The sequence below is a fragment of the Bos indicus genome, chromosome 2 (assembly GCF_029378745.1).
Source record: "Bos indicus isolate NIAB-ARS_2022 breed Sahiwal x Tharparkar chromosome 2, NIAB-ARS_B.indTharparkar_mat_pri_1.0, whole genome shotgun sequence".
NCBI lineage: Eukaryota > Metazoa > Chordata > Mammalia > Artiodactyla > Bovidae > Bos > Bos indicus.
The window spans coordinates 118,049,603-118,072,143 of record NC_091761.1 but is presented as its reverse complement, the minus strand read 5'-3'; the positions used below and the strand labels follow the sequence as shown (position 1 = coordinate 118,072,143).

The 22,541-nt window shown below is 43.7% G+C and overlaps 1 protein-coding gene across 4 annotated transcripts in view; it reads left to right on the top strand.

Annotated features, from left to right (window-relative positions):
• The first annotated feature begins 5,837 nt into the window (after positions 1–5,837).
• The window catches only part of SLC16A14 (solute carrier family 16 member 14), a 39,319-nt gene continuing 22,615 nt past the window's right edge, over positions 5,838–22,541 (top strand). For 2 of the 4 annotated variants that reach the window (XM_070773441.1, XM_070773434.1), the window contains exons 1-3: positions 6,909–7,029; positions 14,172–14,443; positions 19,962–20,105. In XM_070773441.1, coding sequence (XP_070629542.1) covers positions 7,019–7,029; positions 14,172–14,443; positions 19,962–20,105 — 427 coding nt within the window. In that variant the 5' untranslated portion in view covers positions 6,909–7,018. Of the gene's footprint in view, positions 6,436–6,907; positions 7,030–14,171; positions 14,444–19,961; positions 20,106–22,541 lie in introns of those variants that run through there. The other 2 variants (XM_019978129.2, XM_070773436.1) reach the window with 2 other exon arrangements.

The window sequence follows — 22,541 nt, the reverse complement described above, 5'->3', positions numbered from 1 at the left end:
GGTGTTTTCATTTTCTTCAGATATATACCTAGCAGTGGAATTGCTGCATCGCTTGGTAGTTCTACTTGTAATTTTTTGAGGGGCCTCCATGCTGTTTTCCACAATGGCTACACCAATTTACATCCCCACCAATAGCGTTCAAGGATTCCCGTTTCTCCACATCCTTGCCAACATCTATTATTTGTAGTCTTTATGATGACGGCCATTCGGACAGGTGTGAAGTGATAAGTCACTGTGGTTTTGATTTGAATTTCTCTAATGATTAATGACGCTGAGCATCTTTTCACATGCCTGTTGGCCATCCATTATATCTTCTTCGGAAACATGTCTGTTCATGTCTTCTGCCCATGTTTTGAGTTGCTAAGTTTTTTGATATTAAGTTGTATGAGCTGTTTATGTATTTTGGATATTAACCCCTTATCAGTCATATCATTTGCAAATATTTTCTCCATTCCGTAAGTTGTCTTTTCACTTTGTCCATGGTTTACTTTGCTGTGAAAAGGTTTTAAGTTTAATTAGGTAGAAGTTACTTACATTCCTTTCATAGACTTGCACAGCCATCACCAAAATCACTTCTGGAGCGTTTTATCGTCCTAAACAAGCCCTGTACACATTAGCAGACATTCTATTTCCTCCCCAACATTCCCAGCCTAGGTGCCCCTCATCTACTTTCTGTCTCTCTGTACCTATTCTGGACATTTTATGTAATTGAATCACACAGTACATGCTATTTTGTGACTGACCAGTTTTACTTAGCATAATGCATTCAAGACTCATCCATGTTGTAGCGTGTGTCAATACTTCATTTATTTTTATTGCTGAATAAAGTTCTAGTATATAGATATATCACATTTTATTTATCCGTGCATTAGTTGCTCGACATTTAGGTTGTTTCCATTTTTGGCTTTTATGCAGAACGCTGCTATGAACATTCATGTATAAGATTTTGAGTGGACATATGTTTTCATTAATCTTGGGCATATACCTTGGAGTGGAAATGCTGTGCCATATGGTAATTCTATGTTTAAACTTTTGAGGAATTGCCAACCTCTTTTCCAAAGCAAAGTATATGAGGGTTCCAATTTCCCCATATCCTCACCAACACATTTTGGTCAGGTTGACACATAAAATCAACCATCATAGTCTATTGCATTAAGCCTGGAAGGGTGTGGGTGGACTGCCTTCTATACTGACAGATGGGCAGAATGACGGTCTGGGATAACTATGTAGTTTCTAGGTCACCTTCATATCTGGACTGGCTATAAAAACAGTTTTGTCAAGCTGACACTTTAGGGCAGGGGTCCCCAACCTCCAGACTGCAGATAGGTACCTCATGTCAGATCAGCAGCATTAGATTAGAAATAAAGTGTGCAATTGGCACATTAATGCTAGCCTTAGGAAGATGACACCACCCTTATGGCAGAAAGTGAAAAAGAACTAAAGAGCCTCTTGATGAAAGTAAAAGAGGAGAGTGAAAAAGTTGGCTTAAAGCTCAACATTCAGTAAACAAAGATCATGGCATCTGGTCCCATCACTTCATGGCAAATAGATGGGGAAACAGTGGAAACAGTGGCAGACTATTTTTGGGGGCTCCAAAATCACTGCAGATGGTAACTGCAGCCATGAAATAAAAAGACACTCCTTGGAAGAAAAGTTATGACCAACCTAGACAGCATATTAAAAAGCAGAGGCATTACTTTGCCAACAAAGGTTCATGTAGTCAAGGCTATGGTTTTTCCACTAGTCATGCATGGATGTGAGAGTTGGACTCTAAAGAAGGCTGAGTGCAGAAGAATTGATGCTTTTGAACTGTGGTGTTGGAGAAGACTCTTGAGAGTCCCTTGGACTGCAAGGAGATCCAACCAGTCCATCCTAAAGGAGATCAGTCCTGAATATTCATTGGAAGGACTGATGTTGAAATTGAAACTCCAATACTTTGGCCAGCTGATGCAAAGAGCTGACTCATTTGAAAAGACCCTGATGCTGGGAAACATTGAAGGCAGGAGGAGAAGGGGTCCACAGAGGATGAGATGGTTGGATGGCATCACCGAACTGAAATAATTCTATGTGTATATGTGTATAAAAATTAAAAAAAATTTTTTTACACACTTTGCCCAACAGTTTTACCTTGCTAGTAATGCTTAAGTATATAAGTTTATAAATAAATAGAACATATGAATAATTTGGTAATTACAAGTTCATTCAAAATTGTTTCGAAATGGTAATTGTGTATGTTCCAGAAGAAACTACTTAATAAAGTATAGCAAAAACAAAAAACAAAAAGGAAGTGCACAATAAAAATACTGCACTTGAATTATCCCAAAACCATCCCTCCCCCTCTCTGGTCTGTAGAAAAATCGTCTTCCAGGAAACCAGTCCCTGGTGCCAAGAAAGGTTGGGAAGCACTGGTTTACGCTAAAACCTTCAATGTTCTGTGCTAGAACTTCCTCAAAAGTTGATTTGCTCCTACTTTCTGTCTAATCCATACCATCAAGGCCCCAAAATAGAAGCACAGATTGTCCACAGCCTTAGTTCCACCCCAATTTCAACAATGAGTTCTGAAAGCAGCTGAATAAATATATAATAAAAACTAAGAGGAAAGGCTTTTAGAAGCAGCACTTGAATCATTTTATCTCCTTAAAGGACAAGGTTATTACTTGATACAATGAAGTTTAAAGTAAGATTACTATTGTGAAACGATATGTGATTTGCCTAGAACTCAAGAGATAATGTCAGGGTCTTCTACCTCAGACACATGAAAAGAGTTCAGCGCTTGCCTTTAATGTTCTGATTTAGAATGGCTTTTTATTCATTTAACCCAAACACACCAATCTGTGACGCACAGATAGTAAGTGCCTTTGCTCCGGGCCTGCTCTCAACCTAGCTGTGTCAACAAAAGACTGCCAGACAGTTAAGAGCAATGACACTTGTGAAAATAAAATGATTTCTTGGAAAAGCCTTCTATGGGGAATGAAATCAGTGTCCTGAAGAGACAGCTGTAGTCTCATGCTCATTGCAGCATTATTTACAGTAGCCAAAATAGGGAGACAATCTAAGTAAGTGTCCATTGATGGAAAATGTGATATATACATGATGGAATATTATTCAGCTATTAAAAAAGAAGGAAATCCTGCCACTTGTGACAGGGTGAATCTGGAAGACACTGTGGCAAGTGTAATAAACCAGGCAGAGAAAGACAAATACTGTAGGATCTCACTCATGTGTAGAATCCAAAAAAAAAGAGTCGAACTCATGGAAGCAGAGAGCAGAACGGTGGTTGCCAGGGTCTAGTGGGTGAGAGAAATGTGGAAATGTTGGTCAAAAATCTATGGTGCAGCATGGTGACTATAGTTAACAATATGGTAATGTATGCTTAGGGCTTCCCTGGTGGCTCAGATGGTAAAGAATCTGCCTGCAATGAGGGAGACCTGGGTTCCATCTCTGGGTCAGGAAGATCCCTGGAGGAGGGAATGGAAACCCACTCCAGTATTCTTGCCTGGAGAAATTCATGGACAGAGAAGCTTGGTGGGCTACAATCCATAGGGATGTAAAGGGTCAGACATGACTGAGCAACTAACACTTTCACTAAATGTATGCATGAAATCTGCTGAGAGAGTAGACAAAGCATTCTCACCACCACCAAAAAAAAAACAACCCAGTGACACATGAAGTGATAGTTGTTTTCATTGACTTGATTATGATGTGATAGTCATTTCACAATATATATGTGTATCAAATCATCACATTGTACACTTTAAGTGTGTATAATTTATTTGTCAATTATACCTCAATAAAGCTGGAAGGGGAAAAGAGAAAAGCCTTTTGTGGGTATTCTGGATGCAAAGTACCCATGGTCCAGAGGAGAAGTTTCGCAGAGAGCAGATGAGAGTTTGCCTGGGGTTGTGGGGGGTGAGGTGGCTGGCTTTCAAAGGGCACAGAAAAATTCTGGAGTTATTTGATTGAGCTGATGGTTCCAAAGACTTATGCTAAAACTCATCAAGTTGTATATTTAAATATATACAGTTCACACTACATGAATTATACCTCAATAAATCTAAAATATTTCAGAGGGATAAAGAAAAGACTTAGTCTTACAGAGAAAAAAACTTACAGAGCTCTTTCCAAATAAGATGCATCATCTACACTTGAGGTATTTGCCAGAAACTCTATCTTGACTTACTATCAAAAGCCAGGTTGAAATGAATGGTATCTGAGAAGGTCACCCCACAAGAATACTAACCATCCATTTGCTCATGTTCTGATCAGCAAAAGGAAAACATATGAACCACATAAGCCTGGTACCTCATCAAAATGTTCTCACTTAACCACAGTTTCTTGTAATGTTCTCAATTATTTTTAATCAAGGCTTGATATAAGGAGCAATGTGAATATTTTTGTTTTGCAAAAAAAAAAAAAAAGGAACTAGGAATAAAGATGGAAATTTATGATAAGTTGAATTATAGTCCCTCAAAGATGTCCACTGGCTTACCTGGTGGCTCAGATGGTAAAAAAAAAAAAAAAAAATCCACCTGTGACACAAGAGATGTGGGTTTGATCCCTAAATTGGGAAAGTCCCCTAGAGAAGGGAATGGCAACCCACTCCAGTATTCTTGGGTGGAGAATCCCATGGACAGAGGGGCCTGGCAGGTTGCAGTTCCATAGGGTCGCAAAGGGTCAGACAAAATTGAGCGACTAACAGTTTCACTTTCAAAGATATCCACATCATAAACTCTGGACCCTGTAAATATGTTACCTTACAGAGCAAAGGGGAATTGAGGTTGCAGGTGTCATTAAGAATGTTAATCAGCTGACCTTAAAATGGGGAGATTGTTTGGATTATCCAATAACCCAGTTACCCCGGGTAGGCCCAATGTAATCCCAAGAGCCCTTAAATGTGGAAGACAGGCAGAACAGAAGAGCCTGCCGGAGCTGTGACTGTGTAGAAAGGTACAGAATGATGCAGCCATTTCTGGCTTTGAAGACAGAAGAAGTGGCCGGGATCCAGGGAATGTGGGCTGACTCCAGAAGTCTGAGTTCTCCCCTAGGCCTGCCAGGAGGAACACAAACCTGAAAACCCCTTGATTTTAGCCAAGATCCCTTTCAGACTTATGACCCCCAGCATTATGAAATAGTAAGCATCACTGACTCGATGGACATGAGTCTGAGTGAACTCCAGGAGTTGGTGATGGACAGGGAGGCCTGGTGTGCTGCGATTCATGGGGTCACGAAGAGTCGTACACGACTGAGCGACTGAACTGAGCTGAACTGAAGCTACTGCTTTCAGTCACGAAGATGGTGATACTCTATCAGAATAGCAATAGAGAACAGAGTGTGTCCAGTGAAGTAAAATAGCGCTGGTTTCATTTATTCACACATTCACTTAAATACTGAAAACTCTCCCTGGGCAAAGCATTGAGTTGGGTACCCTGTTGGGAACAAAGCAGGTACAGGTGGAAATGAAATCTATGGTGCCCATCAATGTAGGAACCAGACAATGGTCAGATACTGGAAAGAGAAAAGGAGAGGTACCACGCAGGATGAAGTGATGTGAGTGAAAGTCGCTCAGTCGCGTCCGACTCTTTGTGATCCCATGGAATGTAGCCTGCCAGGCTCCTCTGTCTATGGAATTCTCCAAGCCAGAATACTGGAATGGGTAGCCTTTTCCTTCTTCAGGGGATCTTCCCAACCCAGGGATCAAACCCAGGTTTCCCTCATTGCAGGCGGATTCTTAACCAGCTGAGCCACAAGGGAACCCACCACGCAGGCTTTGGTCGCGAACGCTGCAGGGCCTGCCCGACTCTTCCACCTACAAACTGCTATATCATGTGGCCCAGCCTTCAGTTAGGTTTGTTTTTTTTTCTTCCCCCATCACTTCTCTCCTATCTCAGAGAAATAGAAGGTCCTTCTACTCCCACCTGCATCTTAGGTTTCAGGCCCTTTCCTCCAGTTATAAACGTGCCGAGAGCATTTGAAAACCTCAGTCAAAGCTGGAAACTACAACCCGCCACAAGAGTGTGCACGCGAGGTGACTGCATTTTTTTTTTTTTTCCCTGCCAAACCAGAATTAGCCGGTATGGGAATGAACAAGCGTGGAGATTTGAAATTGCACGGATTGGAAGGAAGCTCAGGTTAGGTTCGGGCACCTCCAAACGCACCCCACCCCCCTTTTTTTAAAAGCCACATGGACTGAGGTCTCGATCTCCAAGCTCCCCAGGACGGAGCTGGCCGGGCAGCGAGAAGCAGAGGCGCCGGGAGCCCGCACCGCGCGCGGAGCCGGGCGGAGCGCCGAGCCGCGGGCTCAGGCAGCTTCGGGATGATCCGCGACATCGCCACAAATCTCTCCGCCCAACCGCTCCGGGGGCTCAGAGAAAGGCAGCGATTTCGGAGATCCGGGCCGGGAGCCGAGTGAGGCCGCCGCCCGGCGGGCTGTGGGCGGTGAGTATTCCGGGCCGCGCTGCGCCGCGGGCCCGAGGATGGAGAGACGCCGGGGGCATCTTGGACTGCGGTGGCCGCTGCTCCCCGAGACGCCCGGGAAGCGGCGGCGCGGGCCCCCGGGCCGGATCGGGGAAGGGGCTTCGGGGCGATCGAGGGCAGGGCTGCGCGGAGGCGCGGTGGTCCAGCCCAGGCCGCCCGCCTGGGGGCTCGGGAGCCGCGGGTGAGGTCACCTCGGGGCGGGCGGGCTAGCGCCGGGCTGGGGCGGAGCGTGGGGACGCGCGTCTCTCCCACCGTGTCTAGGGCCCCGCGCGCGTCGTCCAGGGCGCAGGGCTCCCCTCCTCACTCCCGCCCGGCCCCGGAGGCGCCCTTGGCCCCGCGCCCAGCCTCGCCCCCCGCATCCTCTCTCCACCCCTGTTAGGGACTCGAACTACAAATGATGGGGCGCGAGGAAGAGGGGGCGGGGAGACCCGGGTCAGAGGACTTTCGGGGTTGCTGGAGGACTCCTGGCGCAGGCTGCAGGGACTGCGATCGGCCCCGCTTCCCCGCGGAGCTGGCGGGCTCCCAGCGTGTGGGGAGACACGGGATGGAGCGGGGGTGAGGCAGTCTCGAGGTGCTGGGGAGGGGGGAGCACGGAGGGTCCCTCTCGAAGAGGGCGGCGATCGGGGGAGGCAGGCGGCGGGAAGGCCAGACCGCGGGGGTCCAGCCCCCGGCTTGAGATTCGGGTCCCTCAGTTGGCGGTTCTGATCGAGGCCCCTCATTAAGGGAAGGGGAGGCAAAAATGAGGCGAGGGGCCGGGGCCGGGGGCGGCTTTGTCGGGACCGGACGCCGCTGAGGCCTCGGACTGCGTTTTAGGAGCTCAACTCTGCTTAACAATTAAGCCGTTTTCTTTCCACGGAAAAGCTGATCTAGGCTCATTAGCAAGGATGAGTGAGGGTTATTATTGGACATTGGAAAGGTTCCTTTTCGCTTTGCCTGTGATGTGTGTATGTGTATGAGACAGTCAGTCAGTCAGTCAGTTATTCACCATTCACTAGTGATGGTGGATAAAATAGGCTTTGGAATCCCTCAGACCCGGGTCCAAATTTGGCTTACCACGCAGGTGGCGCCAGTTGTAAAGAACCCACCTGCCAATGCAGGTAGACTTAAGAGAGGTGGGTTCGATCCCTGTGTTGGGAAGATCCCCGGGAGGAGGGCATGGCAACCCATTCCAGTTTCCTTGCCTGGAGAATCCTATGGACAGAGGAATCTGGTGGGCTACCGTCCATAGGGTCGCAGAGTTGGACATGACTGAAGCAACTTAGCACGCGTGCACCTGGTAGTTTAGCCTCTCTAAGCTGCATGGCCCCCATTCTACAAGTAGCCTCGATTTCCTTATCTGTGAAATGGAACATTAGTATCAACTGGACAGAATCGTGGTGGAGAAGCCACCAAGCACAATCCCTGGCCATAGGAGGCACTCAGGTGTTCATTTCCCTCTAATTCAGCGTGAACCTGGCTAGGGTACCTGACAGTCTTTTCTACTGCGCTGTGGTCTCCGCACTAACTCAGCTGTTCCAGGCTCTTCAGCCTGTTGACCTCAAGTGCACCCTCTAAAGGCTGGATATTTCCAGTGCACACCAGGTCTAGAGTGCAAATATTGATAAAGCCAAATTACAGAGAGGCCCCTACACACCTACATCTAATGACGAACCTGCTACCAGCATAGCTGTCCACCTCTGGGGAAGACTGTATTTTATATTTTATTTTGGAGCTTTCCCTTTCACTTCTCACTTATAATGAACTCCTTATATGCTAACATAATCGACCCTGATGCTGGGAAAGATTGAGGGCAGGAGTAGAAGGGGACAACAGAGGATGAGATGGTTAGATGGCATCACTGATTCAAGGGACATGAGTTTGAGCAAACTCTGGGAGATAGTGAAAGACAGGGAAGCCTGGCATGCTGCAGTCCATGGGATCACAGAGAGTTGGACCAAACAACAGCATCACAATAGTCAAATTAAAAATCGATGACTTGCTTATAAAACTTACTGCCCTAACAGCGGTGTGGAAAGTTTAATTTCCTTTTAATCTCTGAAACACTCCCGCAGGCTCTGAATTATTTTCATTTCTGCCTGTTACCAGGTAAATATGTAGCTGATTTCCATGTCATAGCCTGCATGTGTTACTTCATTTACCCCATGAATAGTTTCTCTTTCACTGGTAATGAGCTCACTTTAGGGAAGGATGGGAAGTTGACTATTGGTCCCTAATCTTCCCATCTTCCTTCCTTCAGCTTTTTCAGTGCAAGGCCCTAATGTGACTGGCAGAGCTTCTATTGCAGGTGAGCCTAGAATGGGTTACATCTTATACTTCCCTTTCTATCATTAGGCAGACTGTCCTCTCATGGTGGGAGAAGAGAGTGTTGGGGAAGCACACACACAAGTCTACAGCCCAATGCAGACTAGTCTTCCCAAGGGAAACGGCTCTGAATTGCCACCAGTCTACTGGAGGCAAGAAGCTGAACCAGGAGATATTTAAAAGATAGAGGGAACTTTACTTTCTTATAATAAAGTTTGTTATTCAGTCACTAAGTTGTGCCCGACTTTGCCACCCCATGGACTGCAGCACACCAGACTTCCCTGTCCTTCACCATCTCCTAGAACTTGCTCAAACTCATGTCCATTGAGTCAGTGATGCCATCTAACCATCTCATCCTCTGTCGCCCCCTTCTCCTCCTGCCCTCAGTCTTTCCCAGCATCAAGGTCTTTGCTTCAGATGGCCAAAGTATTGGAGCTTCAGCATGAGTTCTTCCAATGAATATTCAAGGTTGATTTCCTTTAGGATTGACTGGTTGGATCTCCTTGATATATATTTAGAACTTTCCCCAAAAATTTAAGTAAAGAGAGAAATTACTTGAAAGACCATCATTCAAAGAATAATCTCCATCAACAGGTTTGTTTCACTCCAGTCTGTTTTTCCCCCACTATGGATAACATATTTTTAAAAACAACCAAAAAGGAGTTATTTCATGCACCCCATTTTGTGACCCCCCCAAGTATAATTCACACCTTAGTGTGACCTTTATATGTCTTCAAAGAGCCTGTGTAGTTTCATTTTTGATGGTGCACTGGCATTGCATAGCTATGGCATGAGTGACTGATTTAACACTTACTGTAATGTTGGATATTAGAGATATTTGTAAGGTCGTTTTTTTTTTTTTTTTTTTCTCTCATTCTTTCAAAATTTCACTATTAGAATTCAGTTAAACCTTGAAGGATGAGCAGAAGAGGAGCAGGAGATTTGAAGGAGAGAAGAGTGTTCCCAAAAGAAGAAAACATCATGCACAAAAACTTGCAAGGCTGTGCCAGGTTCAGGGAGCTGCAGGTGCTTTCACCAGCCTGGAAAGTAGAGGGCAAAGGTGAAGAGCAGGAGGAGGGAGCTGGCAGAGCGGCAGATAACGCTAGAGGAGAACCTGGGGGCAGACAGGGCAGTTTGAACTTGATCCTCAAGATAACCTGACAGGGTGGGGAAGTTACATGGTAAGATAGCATTTTATCGCTCCCAGCAGCCCGGGTAAACAAGAGGTGACAGGAAGAACCCAGCAGAGAGCAGCATTGTGGGCAGGAAGTGTAGTGGCTGAGAACTGCCCAGCTGTTTAAGAGATAGAATCATCTAAAAGATAAAAACAATGAGTACAAAAGAAAGAGTCAAGATGTGTTAATTGCTCGGTGGTGTCCGACTCTCGCAACACCATGGACTGTAGCCTGCCAGGCTCTCTGTCTGTGGAATTTCCCAGGCAAGAGTACTGTAGTGGGTTGCCATTTCCTTCTCCAGGGCATCGAACCCGGGTCTCCTGCTTTGCAGGTAGACGCTTTACTGTCTCAGCCACCAGGGAAGCCCAATAGATAAAAATAATGATTAGGAGAGAAGGGAAGAGTCATGATGAGCCCCAGGATAGATCCTTTAAATTGCTCCTTGATCTTTTAGTGCCTGTTTCTTCCCAACAAACTCTTAGTCTGGGGATTAGTGAACTTTACCTATAAAGGGTCAGAGAGTAAGCATTTTAAGTTCTGCAGGTCACATAGCCTTCAAAAAAGTTAAAACAATTCTTTGCTCAGGAGTGTACAGAGAGAGGCTGTGCAAACGGCACAGGGTGCCTCCCTAAAGGAGGTTGGGCTCTGGGTGCTTTACCACAGTCTGCTTCTGTCCTCTCGTCCATGTGCCAGTACTGCACAGAAAAGCCCCCCAGTTGGAGGTGTTCCTAGTGTATTTGGGACCGTTTTTTACATCACCTTCCTCCACTGCAACTAAAGGATTTTCAGTAATAATCACATGTCACGGTCAGTAATAATTGTTTTCTGATTTGCTCTTCTGTTTTAAAATAATTACCTGAAACAAAGAATGCATTTGCGTTTTAAAGACATTATTCAAACTGAGTAAAACATTTCTTGCATTGACTGCTTTCCAAACCCAAGTTTTTCACCCTGCGCTCTGGCACTCTGTTTCGCTCTTTTAAATTTTAAACAAAAATGAAGACTGCAGGTGGGCATGTGGAGGGCAAAAGTCAAGTAGCTGGCATCCTGCTCCTCATCCCCACCATCATGTGATGTCGGGGTCCATCTCGAAGGTCCTGCTAAAGGCAGTGATGTGCAACACTGCAGGCACTGCAGACTCAAACTGAGCTGAGCTGAGTGTCAGCAGTTCTAAATTCTTAGAAACTCTTACTGTCAAAACAGATATGTGCATACAGATGGTCAAAAGACACAGGAAAAGATGTTCAATGCAAATTAAAATTTCAGTGGTCAGAATAGCCACCGTCAAGAAGTCTACAAATAATAAATTCTGGGGAGGATGTGGAGAAAAAGGGAACCCTCCTACACTGTTGGTAGAAATGTAAATTTGTGCAGCCACTATAGAAAACAGTGTGGAGAGTCCTTTAAAATAGAGTTGCCATACGATCTAGCGGTTCCACTCATGGGCATGTATCTGGAGAAAACCATAATTCAAAAAGATACATGCACCCAAATTTTCACTGCAGCACTGTTGACCATCGCCAAAACACGGAAGTAGCCAAATGTCCATCAACAGAGGAATGGATAGAGAAGATGTGGTACATATATACAATAGAATAATATTCAGCCATTTAAAAAAAAAATGAAATAATGCCATTTGCAGTAACATGGGTGGATCTAGAGATCGTCATACTGAGTGAATTATGTCAGATAGGAAAACAAATATCATATGTATCACTCATGTGGAATCTCTAAAAAATGAAACAAATGAACTTATTCACAAAACAGAAACAGATTCACACCTAGAAAACAAACTTCCAGTTACCGAAGAGGAAAGGTCAGAGGGAGGGATAAATCAGGAGTTTGGGATTAACATATACACACTACTGTATATAAAATAGATAATCAATAAGGACCTATTGTATAACACAGGAAACTACATTCAATATTATATAATAACCTATAAAGGAAACTGAATTGCTGTGCTGTACTCCTGACATGCTATTGTAAATCAACTATACTTCAATAAAAAGATTTTTTAAAAAGAAAAAGACAGTAAGGAAAAAAAGCCAGATGTGTGCAGCTGGGGCCCTATATGTGTCAGTTCAGTTCAGTCGCTCAGTCCTGTCCGACTCTTTGTGACCCGATGGACTGCAGCATGCCAGGATTCCCTGTCCATCACCAACTCCCGGAGCTTGCTCAAACTCATGTCCATTGAGTCAGTCATGCCGTCCAACATCTCATCCTCTGTCATCCCCTTCTCTTCCTGCCCTCAATCCTTCCCAGCATCTGGGTCTTTTCCTGTGAGCCAGTTCTTCTCATCAGGTGGCCAAAGCCAAAATATCACCATTAGTTCTCTGAAATAACTTCCATGTAGAACACAGTGTTTAGAAAATGATGCTGATGCGATGCTTACAGACATAATATGAAAACATCACTGTTTGAAACCTTGACCAACAACAGATTTTTTCAGGGAAGAGTGTTCTGTCTGTGACATCCAGAATTACTGGCACAACAGTGATGACAAAAAAGCAGACCAACTTCTAGTCGTTGGTTCTTGCTTTTTTTGTCCTCGTTGGTGGCTTCTGGGGCCGAATGCCCCCTCCTCTCTGTCCGTGGGGCTTCACTGCCCCGCAGGGCTCAGCTGCCCAACAATCACTTTCACTTGTTGTAGACAGTAGTTTGTTTCATTATCCTGAACACTGAGGCCCCAACATAGCCACCATCCTCCTCATTCTCAACCAGTGAGCTAGCTTCCCTGGACTTCACCAAAGAAATTACACTAACAAGCATAACTTTCCATCCCATGCTTACTGTCTTATCTCTATCTGCTGCTTCCTCCAGTCTTAGAGGATTGGTCACCCTTCTTGATCAAGACTAACCCTGTCCCATGACCTCTGGGGTTAATCATTCTCTGTCTCTCTGGGCTTCCCAAGTGGCTCAGTGGATAAAGAATTTGCTTGCAGTGTAGAAGTCACAAAAGACTTGGGTTTGATTCTTGGGTTGGGAAGATCCCCTCGGGGAAGGGCATGGCAGTCCACCCCAGTATTCTTTCCTGGAGAATCCATGGACAGAGGAGCCTGGCAGACTACAGTCCATGGGGTCACAGAGAGTCAGACACGACTGAAGTGATTTAGCACGCATGCATCTATGTCTGTCTCTGTCTTTATCTCTATCTCTATTTTTTTTTCTTTATTCTCAGTTCCTATGCACATACTTCAATCTCATCCTACAAGATAAAACCAGAGACCTTCCCTGACCTGGTATCATCTCCCCTCTAGCTCCATCCAACCTCCATCCTCTTGATCGAACAACTTGAGAGATGGGTGTATACAAAGCACATATGCCATCTTATCTCATCCTTGTGCAAATGCAGCTGCCAACTGTTCATTTTGTAAAGATAAACTCTAAGATCCTTTTTTGACACATAAAGGCCTTCAAGATCTAGCCCCTGGCTTTCTGGTAACCTGAACATCACTGTAGTATCCAAATTTCTTTAGTCCGATTTCCTGTTGTCTTAGCAGTTTTCTAGCTTCCCAGGTAAATGCTCAGAATGGGGGTGGACAGAAGGGATAAAAGTAAGTCTTGTATGTCACATATAGCATCATCATTATTAGAAAACTCTATCTCCCATTGTCAGATAACAAATTAGCTTCTTCTTTACCAGTCTCCCGAGTTGGGTTCGTATGAGTCAGTCCCCCTGAGGCCAACCCCCTGTAGCTGTACTGAACAAATTGAACACTTGGACCCACAAAACTATGAACAGTAACCTCTGCCAGGAGCCTGCACAGGACCGAGCTACCCTGCCTAAGGCCAGGAGCCTTCCTTCTCTGACATCTGTGTTATCTGTCAGTTTCCATCTCAGTAAGGGACACAAGGCTTGGGCTTTGGCATCAGGAATAGCTGGGTTCAATTCCCAGGTTCCTGTCTAGCCATACTAGCTACTGGCGTTGAGAACTTAGGAAAGGTGCTTAACTTCTCTGAGTCGATTTTCATTTCTTTGAAATAACCATCATAGTATTTATATACAGGATGACTGCAAAGATGAAACAGGTTTCATAAAAGCACTTGGTCTTGTGAAAAGCAAGACGTGTTCCCAAATCTACATAATGACGAAGACTAAAGATCCAGTGTGACAGTGGGCTGACTTTGGTTTTGATGGGGAGGTAGTGCTGTCCAAAGAAGAAGGAGATATTTTTTGTTCTAATGTTCCATGAAATTATTTGTCCTTATGTATTTCAGAACATCTTGGAAAATGTATACAAGTCATGAAGACATTGGGTATGATTTCGAAGATGACCCCAAAGATAAGAAGACACTTAAACCCCACCCAGACATTGATGGCGGCTGGGCCTGGGTGATGGTCTTGTCCTCTTTCTTTGTGCACATCCTCATCATGGGCTCCCAGATGGCCCTGGGCGTCCTCAACGTGGAGTGGCTTGAAGAATTCCATCAGAGCCGAGGCCTGACGGCATGGGTCAGCTCCCTCAGCATGGGTGTCACTTTGATTGTGGGTATGTTCACGTGTGACCTGTTGTCAATTATAACTATAATATGACAGTCCCTCGATGTAAGTCATGCTTTATCTCGTTGAAGTACCAGAGATGAGATGTTGGTGGATGTTACTCTTGTTTTTATTGTGGTCAGATATACCTAACATGAAATTTAACCTTTTAACCATTTTTAGGTATACAGTTCAATACCATTGAGTACATTCATCACCACCGTCCATCTCCAGAACTGTTCTCATCTTCCTAAACTGAAATCCTACCGATTAAGCCATAACTCCCCATTGCCACCTCTCCTCTCAGCCCCCTGTCTCTGGCCACTACCATTCTGTTTAAAGTCTCTATGAATTTGTTTACTCTAAGTACCTTGAATAAGTAGAATCAGACAATATTTGTTCTTTTGTGTGATACTCCTATTTGAGTACTGTAAACATTTTGAGCATTTTAAAAAATGATCATTAAAAATGTTTGCCCATGTTTTCTTAACTATTGTAAACCATTACCTACCATTACAAATCTGTTTTTAAACACTTATCAATATTTTTAAAAGATAAAAAAAACTTAGAGAAAACACAGTAAAAGTAAATAGCCATCCTATTTCAGAGCCCTAGTGTTTTAAATTTGAAATATTGATCCCATGTGGTTGAAAAATCTATTAAGCTGTTTTTAGAAAGGTTATTGATACCGCAAACAGGAAGGAATAATAATATATTCTTGCATTTTGTTGTTTAAGCTAACCACCCAGAAATCTATGAAAGCAATTCTTATCTAATTGGAGACAGTAAACCAGAAAGCTGAAAAAAAGTGTAAGTGGTTAGTCACTCAGTCGTGTCTGACTCTTTGCAAGCTCATGGATTGTAGCCCGCCAGGCTCCTCTGGCCATGGGATTCTCCAGGCAAGAATACTGGAGAATACTGCCCTGCCCTCCTCCAGGGAAAACATAAATGGCCTCAGATATCTTCCTGGTTTTGTAAAAGGATGTGTATGTCAGGCATATTTGTGTTTGACGAGAGTCTGTGCCTTGTCAGTGTTTTCCACACTGGTAATTAATTGCTTGAATTCAATTCAGAGATTTGTGGATCTTGGCTGGTATTCAGCCAGTTTCTTTTTGGATAATACCAGTGACATTAGTAACAGTGGCAGTGCTAATGACAGAAAACAAGGACAGAGTGTTACTTCCCAAGATGTGTGCAGGGGGTATGTGTTTATCACAGGGACTGGTTACTGATCTAGTTTTAAAATTAAATAAGGGCACCATTACGTGTGTGAGTGAATTGCTGATAAATCATTTTTGCCTGTAACTGTAATGAACTGACTCCTTCAACCCTGCCGTGGCCTTGTTCATATCAGGACTGTTGTATCATATGAGAAGTGCAAGGAGGTTAATCTTAGTGCAGGGAATTTGCTAGTTTTATGTTGGATATGGGCTTCCCTAGTGGCTCAGATGGCAAAGAATCTGCCTGCAATGAAGGAGACCCTGGTGTGATCCCTGGGTTGGGAAGATCCCCTGGAAGAGGGCATGGCAACCCACTCCAGTATTCTTGCCTGGAGAATTCCATGGACAGAGGAGACTGGTGAACTACAGTCCAGGGGATTGCAAAGAGTCAGACATGACTGAGCGAATAACACTTTCATATTGGATATAATTTTACCTTTTCAATGAGTAAGTAAAGGAAAACTAGTCTTCTGAAATACTTAAATCCATTTTCTTACCTTTTTTAAAATAAATATTTAGAGGGTAGAACAAAATACTTTCAGATTTAAACTAGGAAGTGTGTGTGTACAACAAAAAAGAAAATTCAGCCAAAGGCCAGGATATTTGTCCCAATATTTTCCAAGCCATCCAGTAAGATTGTCTTTGGTATTATTTCATGTTTCACAAGTTCTATAGGCATAAACAATGGAAATCAGTCCTAAAGTTACTGGATGTGGTTCTTGGGCTTCCCTCACAGCTCAGTTGGTAAAGAATCTGCCTGTAATGAGGAGACCCTGGTTCAATTCCTGGGTCAGAAGATCCCCTGGAGAAGGGATACGCTATCTACTCCAGTATTCTTGGGCTTCCCTTGTGGCTCAGCTCATAAAGAATCTGTCCGCAATGCTGGAGATCCGGGTCCGATCCCTGGGTTGGAAAGATCCCCTGGAGAAGGGATACGCTACCCACTTCAGTATTCTGGCCTGGAGAGTTCCATGGACTGTGTAGCCCGTGGGGTCACAAAGAGTCGGACACAACTAAGCTACTTGCACTTTCACTTTCCTGAAGATGATCCCCCAAATCAGAACACCTAACTCAACAGTGGTGATGAAATGTGATTGTCACCTTTAATTGGGAGGTAACTGTGGATTCTGAATTCTGAGAGTCTCTGAATTCCAGACAGTGGAGCTTCCGACAGTAGAATAACCTTTCTTCAGGAAAGGTACCTGCCAGATAAACATCTTTTATCTTGTGCTCAGAAATTATAGCACAGCAACACTCATAGTTATATAAATGAAAGGTCTTTTATTCTGTCTATCATGACCCTAAATTGCTATTCATTATCTAAGGTGCCTGATACAGGTGGCAGCAGATATGTTGGGTGCTTTTCCAAGGCAGAAGCCAGCAAAAACAGCTCTCCTTTATTTAGCACTTATTACACACCAAGTGTGGGCTCCCCAGGTGGTGCTAGTGGTAAAGAACATGCCTGTCGATGCAGGAGATGTAAGAGAGGTGGGTTCAATCCCTGGATTGGCAAGCTCCCCTGGAGAAGGGTATGGCAACCCACTCCAGTATACTTGCCTGGAAAATTCCATGGACAGAGGAGTCTGGTGGGCCCACAGTGTTGTAAAGAGTAGGACACGACTGAAGCTACTTAGCATACATGAACTCATGCACATGCCAAGTGCATATGATGTACATGATCTCATTTGATTCTCTGGCAAGCCTGGGGGCCAGACCATCATCTTCATCTCACAGAGGAGATCATGCAACACTCAGAGACGTTACGTTACTGAAGTTAACTTGTAACCGGTAAGTGAGGGACAGGCTTCAAATGTGGTCCACTGGACTCCAAAATGGTGCCCACTCTACCACCCTGCCTGCCATGACATTGAATGAGAACCAAAAATATATTTGAAGTGAATAAGTATAAATTGTTTTCTCTTTCTCATTCTTGTAAGGACGTTGAGTTACCGCTTTTAAATTTAAAAATTCCATGAACTACGCACAGAGTTGAAAGCACTCTCTCGGGCAGTGACTCGCCCGTGGGAAACTAAATTCATTCTTTTTTTGTTCGGCTTCGTCGAGTATTAGTTGCAGCACTTGAGGCCTTCCTTGTGTCATGTGAGGTCTTTCATCTCAGCGCACAGACTCTCTAGTTGTAGCACACAAGCTCAGTATTTGCATGGGCTTCATTGCCCCACGGCATGTGAGATCTTAGTTCCCTGACCAGGGACTGAAACCACGTCCCCTGCATTGCAAGGCTAATTCTTTAACTGCTGGATCACCAGGAAGTCCCAGCTTAGTAAGTGTTTAGCCTGAGATAGTCCCACCTGAACATAGGGTTTCATAACTGCATAAAGTAATCATGATCAAAAAATGTGACATCTTTTTTATTTTTTTTTGGCGACACTGCACAACTTGAGGGATCTTACTGCAATGAGAGTGCTGAGTCCTAACCACTGACTGCCAAGGAATTCCCTAAGATGATGTTTAAAATGCATGATCTTGGACTTCCCTGGTAGACCTGTGGTAAAAACTACACCCTTCCAATGCAAGGGACTTGGGTTCCACCCCTGGTTGGGGAATTAAGATCCCACATACCACACAGCACAGTCAAAAAAAATAAATAAAATGGATGATCTTACTGAATGCTCCAATGCTTTGACCACCTGTTGTGAAGAGCCAGCTCATTGGAAAAGACCCTGATGCTGGAAAAAACGGAGGGCAAAAAGAGAAGAGGGAGCCAGAGGATGAGGTGGTTAAATAGCATCACTGACTGAGTAGATACAAATTTGAGCAAACTCCAGGAGATAGTGAAGGACAGAGGAGCCTGGTGTGCTGCAGTCCATGAGGTCGCAAAGTCAGACTCGACTTAGCGGCTGAACAACAACACTGAATGTTGAGTACAGCCTCAAATGTTTGAAGAAGGAATCACTTATCCCAAGACAAGTTGCCACAAAGGCAGGAAGAAAAGAGGGTTGATGAAAATTAAAAAAAAAAAAAAAATAGAGCAAAGTGTATTCCTGAATCTCCACACAGTGTCCTAAATGCATAGCCTGATGGGTCTCATTGGAACTGAGAGTCAGCAGAGCCTGAAGTATGTGTGAAGTCATGAGAAGTTCTTTCCGGCTTGGTTTGCATCTAGATGTCCTCATGAAAACAGGCTACAGGTGCCTCGCCTGAAGCATGGACGTCCCGAGAACCCCCTCCATACTCCCTTAAAGTCTGGAGAAAAAACTCAAATGTGTACAGAAGCCAAACAAGCCACGTACATGAAACCAGGAGGCCAAATAAGAGACTGACATGTGGGTGGGGACTTCGGCAAACCGGAGAGGGTGTGACACAGGTAAACAGGATCACCTACCGTGCACAGCCAGCTGCTTTGGGCTGTATGGGAAGATCTGTTGCCCCTGGATTTTTTTATGAATAATCCTAATTTTTAAATGTTGGCAACTGACTCAAAACATTTAAAACTTTGTTCTCGATAAACAAAATGTATATACAGGCTGTGTGGAGCCCCTAGACCTCTAGTGTAGGATCTGTTGTAGACCAGAAAATGAATCAACATGTCTATTTATTTCAGGCCTGTCTTCCCTGAAAATCTAGAACCTTGTGTTCTTCGGGGACATTTTTGAAACCTGTCTTTGCGTGCCAAAAGCTCTCTGCACATAAGGCCACGGCAGGGGGTTTGGTTTGTTTTAGTTAACAGCTCTAGTAATGTTTTGTCTTCATATAAAGATTCCCTAAGAAAATAAAATGAAAATAAAATGCCACTCAGTTCAGTTCAGTTCAGTCGCTCAATCATGTCTGACTCTTTGCGACCCCATGGACTGCAGCACGCCAGGCTTCCCTGGCCATCACCAACTCCCGAAGTTTACTCAAACTCATGTCCATTGAGTCGGTCATGCCATCCAACCATCTCATCCTCTGTCATTCCCTTCTCCTCCCACCTTCAATCTTTCCCAGCATCAGGGTCTTTTCAAATGAGTCACTTCTTCGCATCAGGTGGCCAAAGTACTGGAGTTTCAGCTTCAGCATCAGTCCTTCTAATGAACACCCAGGACTGATCTCCATTAGGATGGACTGGTTGGATCTCCTTGCAGTCCAAGAGACCCTCAAGAGTCTTCTCCAACACCACAGTTCCAAAGCATCAATTCTTTGGCGCTCAGCTTTCTTCACAGTCCAACTCTCACATCCATACATGACCACTGGAAAAACCATAGCCTTGACTAGATGGACCTTTGTTGGCAATGTCTCTGCTTTTTAACATGCTGTCTAGGTTGGTCATAACTTTCCGCTAGTCAGTTCCTTTCTCAATGTCTGTGACAGGGCCTTTCATCGGCTTGTTCATTAACACCTGTGGGTGCCGCCGGACAGCCATCATCGGAGGGCTCCTGAACTCGCTGGGCTGGGTGTTGAGTGCCTACGCCGTGAACGTGTATTATCTCTTTATTACCTTTGGACTGGCAGCTGGTAAGCATTGTGGATTTCCTTTTTTTTTTTTTGGCCACGCCACACACCGTATGGAATCTTAGTTTCCCAGCCAGGGGTGGAACCCAGACCCCTTGCTTTGGACGCACAGTCTTGACCACTGGGCCTCCAGGGAAGTCCCCATAAGTTTTCCTAAACTTGACTTTATGTGTTTCTGTTGAGCATTTGGGCAATGAGTTTCGTCGTGGAGAAAAGAGATCCATTAAATATTTAGTCCCTTTGTCTCCATCCTACCCTACCCATATCCTATCCTCCAGGTAATACTTTTAATATAAGATATTAAATATGCCTGAAGTGTGAGGAAACAACCGAACAGCTGTACTTGGCCTCCCTAATAGAATTTAATTAAATTTTCTATATCTGGTTCTAAGTGCTAGTCCTTTACTTGTAACAAAACCCACGTACTAACAACATTCTCTCATTTAAGAACTGCAGAATCCAGCGTGAATCAGAGAAAAATCACGTTCTCCTTTGGCTCTGCTCAAAATAATGAAATAGCAGCAAAACCCACACAGATTTAGAGACTGTAAGAATCAAATCCAGAGCAGAGTGGCAGTCCCCAGGAGATATATAACAATTGGCTCAGGCAGCACAGTTTGCATATCCATTTTGCAAAATGATTCCCAGCCATAATTTCTTCTATCAACAGATAGCAGAATGCACACGGATAAGTAGTGTCTTTCTCATACTATTGTATTTCAGTCAGCTGGATCCAGCCTGACCTTTTAGAATACAGAGCTATAATCGTCATAAATGGCACCTTGATGGCGGTGTTTTCATAAGAGTTCAAAGTTAGAATTGGAACCCTTGGGTTTTTTTTCCCACGTGTATGTGTGACTTTGGGAAAATTACTTAACTTGCTTATGCCTCAGTCTCTTTATCTGCAAATGGAATAATTGACTGCTTGGCCTACAGGATTATTGAAAAGGTTACATGAAATGATCTGTATGAAGCACTTAGCACAATGCTTGGCACATAATAAAGTCTTAAGCAAATGTTAGCTAATATATAATTGCTATTATATATAATACAATGTTTTTATTGTAAGCTTAAGTTTATGCTTTAAGGTAGCAGGAGAAGGTGAACATAAAAACCAATTGTCCACATAACCTGACAAGTTGGTTCTCTAGGATGTATCCACATATACATCTTTAGGTGGAAAAAGCACTTCTGTATGCTATGAAGCCTAGTTTGGAAACCATTGATCTGAAGTGAAGGACTTGACAACAGTTCTTAAAGAACAATTCAAAATGTTTTTCCTGAGGCAATTTAGAAACTTCCCCATAACAGTCCAATGAATAGAGCTGGCACAGGGATTTTACTTCTGCTAAAACTGAGGGAGTCACTCCAGGGTCTCTGGGCAGACACATGGGCGCCCCTAGGAACTTGATCCATGCTGTCTGGACATATGTACTATGAATTGATCCCCAAAACTGGTACTTGAGGGAGTTGCCTGGTGGTCCAGTGGGTTTACCAGTGTTAGAATTTTGCCCTTCACTGCCATGGCTCAGGTTCAATCCCTGGTCAGAGAACTAAGATCACACAAGCATGGTCAAAAGAAAAAACTAGGACTTGAAATTTATTCCCATCATTTAGACATGCCTGTGGGCAGACTCTTTGTTTAAATGGAATTTTATGTCTTGCAATTAGTTGCTTTGGATCCTCAAATAATGTGATCTCCATATTCATTCATTTACTTATTTATTCAACAAGTATTTATGGATCTAAGGAAGTAGGAAAAAGATCAGGAGACCAGTGAAAGGAAAGTGTTTCTTGAAACACTTTATTGTACCCACTTTTTATACAGGAAACACCTGAAGAAAGTCTCTGAAAATAAATGTATCCACTTTCTCCCCAAATATAATTATATTTAAGTGGAAAATCCAGCTAAGTCAGCTAGCTTGTATACTGTTGGGCTGTCATTAGTGAGACATTTTGAAACTGATTGACCTTATTTTATAGAAAAGAAAAAAAGTTAGATGCAAAGATCTGCAAAAAGTTAGTGACTGAAACAACAAAAACAAAACTAAATTAATTTAAAAAATTTTAAAGGCAAGTTATTGAGATACATATGTGGGTATGCATGTTTATCACAGTACAGTGATAAACATATTTGTATATCTGTATGTACATATCTCTTTATGTTTGAAAGAGACTTTGGTGACATCCTTCATTATAAGAAGCATTTGAGGCAGATTTTTTTGTATTTGTTTTTTTAACATCTAGGCAATTAAAATTGCATGGATGTCCTCCTAATGAGCAGAAAATTAACATCTGTTTGAGTGATCTTACTTACCCAGGAGAGTCTGGACAAATTTCTTCAGCTCTGCCATTTAAGGGCTCCATTTTCTTACTCGGCTCCTGGAAGAACCTTTCCCTCCAATCCGAGCTTTTTACTCAAAACCACAAGATTGATTC